This window comes from Montipora capricornis, chromosome 14 (genome assembly GCF_036669925.1).
Source record: "Montipora capricornis isolate CH-2021 chromosome 14, ASM3666992v2, whole genome shotgun sequence".
NCBI lineage: Eukaryota > Metazoa > Cnidaria > Anthozoa > Scleractinia > Acroporidae > Montipora > Montipora capricornis.
Genome location: NC_090896.1, coordinates 47,986,800 through 47,996,799, shown reverse-complemented (window position 1 = coordinate 47,996,799; position 10,000 = coordinate 47,986,800). Strand labels below are relative to the sequence as shown.

Genomic DNA, 10,000 nt, shown 5'->3' with positions numbered 1-10,000 from the left:
TTACTTTCCAACCATCTTTCATCTTTCATCTGGTCTCAGTTTAAATGAATTTCACAGAAATTGTATGTGGGGAACATGTAAAATTGTAAACGCTTCTTGGCTTTTGTTTTCAACTCTTGTAATTGGTCAAAATCTTTTAACACAAAAAAACACTCTTTCAAAGTGGGCTGTAAATGAATTTTATTGCGTTAACGGCTTTCCTGTAGGTTTATGCATTCTCTGTGTAAAAATGATAACATTCCTATGTGGGGAAAGCCCCGTTGCCGCATAACAAAGGAAATTGCTATCCACCTTACACGGATCATTACTTAAGTGTCAGTGGATTTGTGATCAGGGCACTAAATTATTTTGACTGTACAGAAATCAATAATTGATTTTTGTTCTTGGAGTCTTCTCATTGACTATGTTGGCATGCATGCATAGATGCAAAAAATCGATGTATTTCATCATTGAACCAGTTTTCTACTCAAATCCACACAGAAACACACAACACCTTGGTGAAGACTGGAAGGACACCCCAGCTGCAAACGCCACCCACCACCTAAAAAAGTTAAAATTAAATTATAAGATAATTTGCCTTCTGATCAAATGATGAACTTTCGTTTTCTAGGGATGCAAGTTGGGAAAAGGATAACGCCTTTGCTGATCTTCTGTTTCGCTACAACCGCTGTGATGCACGAAAGTGCATCTGTCCTCATGGAACAGAACACAAAGCAACTTCAGGGTAAATGTTGATGGAATTTCTTAATCCATTCCAACATATTAAAGAGAAGGTTATGTCTTCATAAAGAATTTAGCAATTGACAGCCTTCTCAGTGAAAGGGAGTTTTCCTTTTAAAAATGTCCACCTTGGGGTCAGTTTTGTACTACAAAATGCTATAAAAAAGTAAAAAGGTACATTCGTGGTGGACCTGGTGTGGAAAAGTTCTTGAACAAGCGGTGGAAATGTCTACTTCAGTGCAAAGCCAAATGGAGGAGACAAACATGTTATGTGCACTCTCTCTGCTTGCACATCTCCATAACTTCACTTACAACCCTCGCTTGTGGCCCAGTGGTTAGGGTGCATGCCTTGAGATCCGGAGATCCCAGGTTCAAGACACGCTCTGACCACTCGTTTAATTTGATCCTGGTAGTCCCTGGTTCAACTTCCCAGCTGCACTTGTAAATAACCAACTAGTTTGCTTCCAGCCAGTAGGGATTCATTTGGAACCGCGCACCGGTGGCTCAGTTGGTTGAGCACCGGGCTGCCATGCGGGAGGTCGTGAGTTCGACTCCGGCCGGACCAACACTCAGGGTCTTTAAATAACTGAGGAGAAAGTGCTGCCTTTGTAATTACATCCGGAAATGGTTAGACTTTCAAGTCTTCTCGGATAAGGACGATAAGCCGGAGGTCCCGTCTCACAAATAACTTCCATGTTCATTAGTTCCCTGTGGGACGTTAAAGAACCCACACGCTATTCGAGAAGAGTAGGGGATGAAGTTCCCGGTGTTGTGGCTGTCCTTTGTGTGCATATGGTTGGGTTGGTATAGCAGGTCTAAATCAGCTGAATAGCTGCCAAAACTTCAACTTGCTCAAACAAATAAATTTTTAAAAAAAATTCTTAACAGTTGTTGTTGTTGTTCTGTTCTGTTGTTTCGTTATGTTTCATTGGCCCTGAAAATCCCCTATGGGGAGCGGTCAATTACGTATGTATTGTATTGTACCCTAAGGGCCTGTTTACATGGAGGTGGGGTAACTCGGGTATGTGGTGTAGAAGAGCAGCTCGCCTTTACACGCAATCTTACCATACAAACAAACAATTATACTAAGTTTCTTTCCTCTTTGTAGAAAATGGCGTATTCGTCTGTGTGACTTGTGTGGTCAGTTTGGGACTCATTTAAAATGTCAACGCTGGAAAAGCCCACCAGATGAATGGTACTGTGACGTTTGTGGCAACACCCTGAATTATTCCAGTACGCGGAAAAGACCGGTTGTGGGCGACCGTTCCATGGATCCCTTCTTCAATGACACTGGTGGAAGCTCTTCGGACGAAGACTCTTATGTCAATGTATGCGGAGTATCAGATGATGATTTGCCTCTTGCAGCTATCCTCAAGAAGCGGAAGGGGACGATGAAGCCTAAAAGCAGCACAGAAGAGCACCCATTTCTAGGGGAACCAGTGCCAATGAGAGAAAGACATATAGAAACCTTGCAGCAAAAAACCGCTACTGAGGACCACAAAAGAGATACGTCGTCTCCGAAGAAGGGGCAAGGAGAAGCATTATCTCACAGTGAAAGCGAGGAAGAAGATTCAGGTCCTCCTATGAGGAAGCGGCGGCGGCTTTCTGGCACCCCTGGGGAAGGAAGGACAGGTCCTCTAAAACAAAAACAAACTACTTGCTCCGATTCTGAAAACACTTCGTGCTCACTAAATGGATTAGTAATGGAGTCTTCAGGAATGACACCTTCTCTGCTATTTGCAATTTCGAAATCTGTTACGGAGGGTTTGCTAAGTGATGATGATGCAACTGTAGAAGAAAAAACCTCGAGCATGGCAGTTACTCCAAAGGTAGAAGACGTAGAAGATTCTGCGACAGCAAGAGTTGACCCTATTGATGAAGTGATTTTAATAAAGGACACAGATTCAGAGAGTGTATCAGATCAGAGTGAGGGACTTTTAGAGTTAGATGCTGATGTATTTCAAGGAAAGCAAATGAAAAAAGATAGCTCAAACTCCAAACAGTCGGTTGAAGATGTAATATCGAGAAGTCCATTTAAGAGGAGACGATATCATCGGGTAAGAAGATTAAAGCGCGTCACTGCCGCGCGAGTTAAAGCAGATTCAAGTACAAATGTGGCTTCTGTTAAAGTTGAGAGAGAATCACCATCAGAACAAGATTGGTTGAATTTAAAAACGGAACAAGTAGACAATGAAACTGATGATGATTCCTGTCTCATTACAAAAGTTGTAAAACCACCTTGTCCCCATGGCAACGACAAGTTTTTTGGTAAGTGCATTTTAAGATGCTGCAATCCAAGGTTGTTTGGTGTTCCAGATGTCATGACAACAACGAACTCCATACAAACCAACCACAAGTGCGAGGATTTACAAATTACCACAGTCACGTGTAGAAGCAGCGTCCGTCATAATCATATCCATTCATGTAAAGTGCATGATCAAGGGAGGACCGAAACCGCTGAAACCAAAGAATTTTGCAGTACAGGAATTAACACTTTGCCTTTCAAACTGTTTCCCAGGAAAGATTCCCCTTCCGAAGAAAGTACAATCACAGATACACAATGCCCAGCTGAAAATGGACCCGTTTCCACCTGTAGTCAAACGAAACTGCCGAAGTTGTGCAAGAGAAAGAAAGGCAGCTATTTGGAGAGATCTCTAAAACATTTCTTCGCCCTTCATGATAATCATGACCCCGTCAGCCACAAATGCATGAGATGACCACTCTGACGATTTCATGAGAATGCGATGCTGTCATTTGTCCACTGGTCATATGGAACGTTATTCTTTCTTAGAGACTTAAGCTTAGACATTTCTTTCAGAGTTAAGCTTGTCACTAATTTAGACCCAACTCTGAAATCTTTTTATTTTATTTAAACGCATGGAAATACAAATGCGAATATAGCAACTATACACAGGTCTGTAAACACCTATATACTACGTACGCACTAATATAATCGATGTACTATTCAATTATTTGCTTACATTTTAAAATATATGTAAATATAGATATCACAACCGCTTTAAACGAGACGCGAGACAATACGTATTCCTTGGGAACAGTCTTAAGACGGATAAAAAGTCACCTAAATAACACTACTTCTTCTTGAACTAGCCCTTATCTTTACTCTAAACTGCTTTATCCTTTAATTTTACTGTTACCTTAAATCCTTGAATTTGTATACTGAGTTATTTTATTTCTTCTGCAGTCCCTCAAGTGCAATTTTCCAATAACAACGATAAAATAGTCAAGGATTTAAAAAAGGCATTGTGAGGAAATTAGTCGTATCACAACATCTTGGTTAAATCTTGTCCTCCGTGAATTCAATTCGATTCGAAACCAGACCAAAAGGACTTGTAGTGAAGGCTAAGGTAGAGAAGATGGGTGATGTCTCGGATGCAACCTCGCAAAAACTACCTGAATGTTTTTTATAAATCCAATTCTATGTAATTTAGAATTCGGATAAAGGAAAAAGACAGTACATATTTCGTACTGAAGAGCCTTCACGTAAGATTGCATGGCTACGAAGTGAGAAAGCATGAATAGATGCTTTAAATTATCTTGTGGGAAATTAAATTCACATGATAATATGTCAATAGGATTAGGAGTTTGTGCTTGGTACTGATTAGTAGCCTGCAGAAGGCCTTGGGCTTCTTGGGCTTCTTCATTGTTTTGTCAAGCGGGGAATGGTTATTTGCATATTTCCAGCGGCATTCGATTTAAGATGACAAGGTATAGAATGCCGTAGACCAGCCCATATTTTAGAAAAAGTTTTAGATGCTCTATTTCTAGTAAGCTAGAATGATTCTTCATTGAAGATTAAATCGTGCCTCTTTAATGTATATTATACCCGATTTAAAGTTGTTTTTATAATAAACAGGGTTATGGCTCGATACATACTTTTGTTAATGTTCCAAATGATAGTGCCAGTCACTCGCTATTGAAAAACTACTCTTAAATTGCATCTACATGTACCTCATGAAAGCTCAAAGTAGAATGGGGAAAAGCATAGTTTCGAATATCCTAATTTCAGAGTGTATTATGGGGCATTCGAAAATAGAGAATGGCGTCTCCAAGTCCGTCCGTTTTCTAGCTGAACTTTAAAGGAATGCAGGTTTGCTTCACTGTGGTACCAGATTGCCACTTCCAACCAGATAAATGGTCACTAGCAAGAACACTGTCACTTGGAGCTATCACCCTGGACTTGGCGTTCTTGTCGTGCTGTGGCTTCATTTTGTCCTGCTGACTGGCCACACGCGGATACCAATGTCGGGTGTTACGAGAGACAGTTCTGTGCGCCGTAAGAAAAGCTTTGCAGGAGAGGAACCGGTGGTGGCATAACGATACCCTGTAGGACAGGAGTAATTTCTGAATCTGTCGCTGTATGGAGCTTGATGGATCATTGGTTGATGAATCCATTCCGTATTTAAACGTTTGTATGAACCTAGCGCCAACCTGTTTGATGAAGGATGGCAAGGCAAAACGAGAAATCGATCTATGAATGCTGTTTTTGTGGCAGGAATTCTTCATTCTCGGCAGATTGAAATAGCAGTCCATTGTCGCTGACAATTTGCCCTGCAAGACCATATAGTGAAAAAATGTTGCTCATGGCCTTGGATGGTTGATTCAGCACATTGTTGTCTTCATCGGATCAATCACTTCAGGCCATTTGGAATGGGCATCAACCATGAGATAGTGCATTTACTGATAAGTGGCGAACTCTACGTGTAGGAGTTGCCATGGAGCAGTTGGTCAGAACCATCATAACAGTGGCGAGGCTGGAGGGGCCTTGCAGGTCTTTTGGCGAGGTTGATATTCTCGAGCGAGGTGTTCAATGTCCTGATCTAATCAAGGCCACCAAACATGACTGTGCGCTTTCCTGGTGTTGCCTTCATGTGTGCAATACCAGGATGGGCTTCATGTAATTCAATAAGATTGGCTGTCTCAGAGGTGGTATGACAGTTCTATAGAAAGCTCATGCTCATGCAAGTATGGCTTGAGCTCGGGGTCAACACAGGAATGGACAGGCCAACCATTCTGTGTAAGTCATAATGCCTTGGCTAATGTTGGGTTTCTGGAAGTTTCCTTGGCGATCGCTGTGGCAGTGATTGGGTGCCACGGTTTTACGTGCTGAGAGGTCGCATAGAAGATTCCCTCTTCGACACTTGTATCTTTCTTGCAATGAAGTGAGAGTCTAGAGAGGGCGTCGGCACTTGTTACCTCAGCATATGACTTGAACTCAGTTTCGTAGTGGTAGAAAGAGAGAAGGAGGGACCAGCATTACAGTCTAGCAGCAGCCAAAACTGGTGTTGCGGAGTCTGGTAGATCTTCAGCAAAGGGTTTGTGGGCGGTTCATAAAGTGAACTGGCATCCGCCGAAAAGGTATATGTAATACTTGGTGAGCCCAAAGATAATGGAAAGACCTTCCTTCTCGATTTAGTTGTAGTTTCTATCAGACGAGTTTAGTGACCCTGAAGCATACGCGATATCAAGTAAAGCTATGATCCTCGCAGTTATGAACGCAATTTTTGCAATTGCGTAGAGTAGAGAAGCCTGAAAAATTCAGGACTTCAACGGGGTTTGAACCCGTGACCTCGCGATACCGGTGCAGTTCATATATGTTCATATATGATCCATCTCATATATCATTTCATCATTCATACGCGATATGTCGTTCATTACCTTTTGGGAAGTGGTGTAGTATGACTGCCCCAATTCCGTATTGGCTTGCATCGCTCTCAAGAATCATAATGGACTAGCACACTTGAGTAAATCCTTGGCTTCTGCACTCTGAGGGGACCACTTGAATTCTTGGTTTTTTTTAGATGGAACTCAAGTTGCGAATAGACTTGCGAAGGAAGTTAATCATTCCGAGGAAGGCCCTTAACTGAGTAGGGTTCTCAGGGCGTGGTGCCTGGTTGATGGCTTTCACCTTTTCTGCTATTAGGGAGATACCATCGACAGAAATGGTGCAGACCGTCGTGGTCTTTGATGGTGAAGGACACACTTAGTTCGTGATGTGTTCCATATCATCCTTGCCAGTGATAGGGATATCTTGAATGGCTTGCGACGTGATCTAAACCCTGAAGGATAATGTTTATAGTGTGCTGGAATACATCTGTGGGTGTTGATCGTGACGAACTGTTGGCTATCGGGGTCCAACGGTAGCTGCTGGTATGCGTTCTTCAAGTCAAGTCGGTAATGAGGAACATGGAGTTGAGGGTTAACAATGACAGCTTAATTTCCGCAAGAGCGCGTGGTACCATCTGCCTTGGGTACGTGCGCCATTTTGTGTCACCCATTCTGGCACTGAATTTAACCTTCTCCACGGTTCCGTCGGATTCTAGGCAGTTGTACTCAGCTTCTACAGCTTCTTGAAGGGCGTAGGGGACTTGCCTGGCCCAGCCAAACATGGGGCGTATATCAGGTTTCATCTCTAATTTGACTGTGATTCCTTGATTTTTCCAAGGCCTGGCTTGAAAACGTTAGGGTAGGCTTCAATTATTGTATGCAATGCTGAGGCCACACCTTGTGGAATGTCCGTGTCTGAGACGCGCATACTTCAAATCTGTTTCCAGTCAAGCTGTATGCAAGGTAACCAATCTCTGCCGAAGAGAGATGATCCAGTGCCTTCCAATACCAGAAGGGGAAGATCAGCACTCTGATATGTATACTTCAGATGTACATTAATTTGCCCACACACTTTGACTGAGTGACTTGTGTAGGTGTGCAGGTGAATTGTCGATGGCACGAGGGAAGTACCAATAAAGCGTTTACTGTAAGTTTCTTGAGAAATGATCGAGACTCCAGCACCAGCGTCTTACTCAATACCATGTTTCCCTGGGTTCACATTGAACAGTGAGAACGAGAATGGATCAACAGAATCAGAATGACTGACGTGAGACGGTTCCGTCTTCCTATCTTGTGTACCTTTTGAGATTTGCTCTTTGTATGCTTCTGTGATATGACCGTTTTTACCGCAAGAATCTGTATTTACACTGAGCGCATGGGTGACCTATCTTCCCACAACTTAAGCATTATGAAGAGTCATTGGCACTATTAACCGAGGGGTTAGACTAGCCTCGCTTGCCAGAACCCTTTGCGGCGCTTTGAGGGGTTCTACATAGGTTCGACGAACCCCTGTGTGGACGTTGTTCACAGACGCTGAAAAAAAGTTGAGAAAACGCAGCAACATCATTTTCGCCAGCTTCGCGGAAACGCGCCATATCTTCAGTGCTTTTTCGAAGGTGCGTTGTTCGATGAGCAATTTCTTTTTGGTGTTTCCTTGCTGCGACGACCACAAACGAAACGATCCCGATTACAAAGCTTCGTTCAGGTGAGGGCAGAACTGACAAGTCGAAGCCAGATGTTTTAGGTTTGGCAGCGAGCGCCTTGTCACTCTCGCCTTCGCTTTCTGTACAGTTGTGGTATCGATATCTCTTAGCTATAACAAGTTTCTTCGGGGCGAAGTGATTCCTCAGGATAGCAGTGAGCTAACTGAAATCATGATTGCCCTTCGCTTGTACGATTCTGCACCCTGCCAGCAGAGCCTTTCTTAACTCGACGAGAAAAAAAAGGACTCTGCAGAAATCATGTGAAGTCTTTATTGAGCATGCGCAAGCCCTTGCTCGATCGCACTCGTAGACGCCACAGGGATTATCGTACTGAAGACTCGATTTTGACCTTCGCCTTGTCAAAAATATGATGCGCGCGCTGCCCAAACTCTGTTTGACCAGAATGACTAGCACAGAAACTTGGGCTGTGGCGACTTGAAATCTGGAAAGCCTCTCTCGCTCGCCCTCTGGTGAGTTTTAGAGAGGCTCTGCTCGAAGGGTGGTGATTCAGGATAATCAAGGTAGCGATTAATGCTTGTAGCTAGAGTAAACTTCTATTTTCCCGAGGCTTGGCATGATCCAGCACTCGTCGCCAAAAAAGAATGTCATGTTCTCGGATAATAAGCGTCCTTTGGTAAACAAAAAATAGGGAGCTTTAGCAACGACGACGGGAACGGCAACGAGAACGTCATGTAAAAACATAAATTCACGTTATTGCTATCACTTCGCGACTATTCCAAGCTTTTTAATATGACAATGGTGTAGCAGTCCCTCAGGAGTGAAACCATTACGAGCGGCGCTTAATTTAGGGGAGAAAAATGAAAATTTATCTCCAAGTGCTGACGTTCTCCATAACACCTCAAACTTGGTTATTTCACGTTGTTGCTTTGCTGACGACGGCAAATAAATGGACAGAAATGAAAAGATGCACGTGCAGAGCGTGCAAAGCTATTGCTTTTGCTCACTAAATATGCAAATTTGTAACGTTCTCGTTGCCGTCGCCGTTGTCGTTGCTAAAGCTCCCTATTAGCGACAACACAAAATGGCTGATAACTCAAGAACTGTAATGACGAAAAACACATGGACCAGTCAGGGGCCGCGGATAGGGAGCGGTTAATGAATAACCTGTCGTTTAATATGTGTAAATCATTCTCACATTTCCCTCACTTGGATGGTTGGTTGGCCGCATCGTAGATATACCTTAGTGTGATTGCACGATGCAGTTATAAGCTATGCTGTCAGTCGTTCTTTGTCTCTGTAGCTGCGTGATGCAGCTCGAGTCAAACACCTACATTTCACCCTTGCTCACCATAGAGTCTCTAGTAGCTCAGTGGTTAGAGCATCCGACTAGATCGCGGAGGGTCGTAGGTTCGAATCCCATCTGGGGCTCGGATTTTTCCGAGTTCCCAGTGGGTTCAGTTGTAAAACCTTTCATTTAAGGACGGTGCCTACTAATTGGAAGGTATTTTTGCACGGTTTACTGAACATGCGGGAAATGCAGATCTTAACAAGTGTTATTGAAATCCAGAAAGAAAATTGGAGGTAATCACACATTTTCGAAGATAAATAATCAATAAACATTTGTAAAAAGCTTTAAAATACAACGCAATGTATTGCGTTCTTTTCCAAAATGCTTTTTGGATACCAAGAGCACTTGCTAAGTTCTGCTTTCTCCGCATAGTTTTAGACCGCGCAAAAATATCCCTGTATTAATAAGCGCCACCCCTAGGAAATCCGAGTATCTCGAGATGCGCAGAACGTATGCGCAATAACAATAATTGGTCAAAAACATCTTTTCTTGTTAGTGGAGCCGTTCTATTTTGTTCTGTTTGTGTTTATTAGCCCTCTCGCAGAGCAAGCTCTGAATTACAGGGAGATTAGGAAAAACTTATAAATATTTCACAGTCACAAAGTCCGTTAGTCTATTATTTCTTATTCTAAGAGGGCGT

General features: G+C 42.9%; 1 protein-coding gene across 2 annotated transcripts in view; it reads left to right on the top strand.

Moving 5' to 3' along the window:
* Positions 1–4,612, top strand: part of LOC138033785 (uncharacterized) — a 14,672-nt gene extending 10,060 nt beyond the window's left edge. Inside the window, exons 7-9 of one of the 2 annotated variants that reach the window (XM_068881600.1) lie at positions 611–724; positions 1,829–2,777; positions 3,239–3,433. In XM_068881600.1, the coding sequence (XP_068737701.1) occupies positions 611–724; positions 1,829–2,777; positions 3,239–3,292 (1,117 nt within the window). In that variant the 3' untranslated portion in view covers positions 3,293–3,433. Of the gene's footprint in view, positions 1–610; positions 725–1,828 lie in introns of both variants that reach the window. The other variant, XM_068881599.1, reaches the window with a different exon arrangement.
* Positions 4,613–10,000: the final 5,388 nt, after the last annotated feature.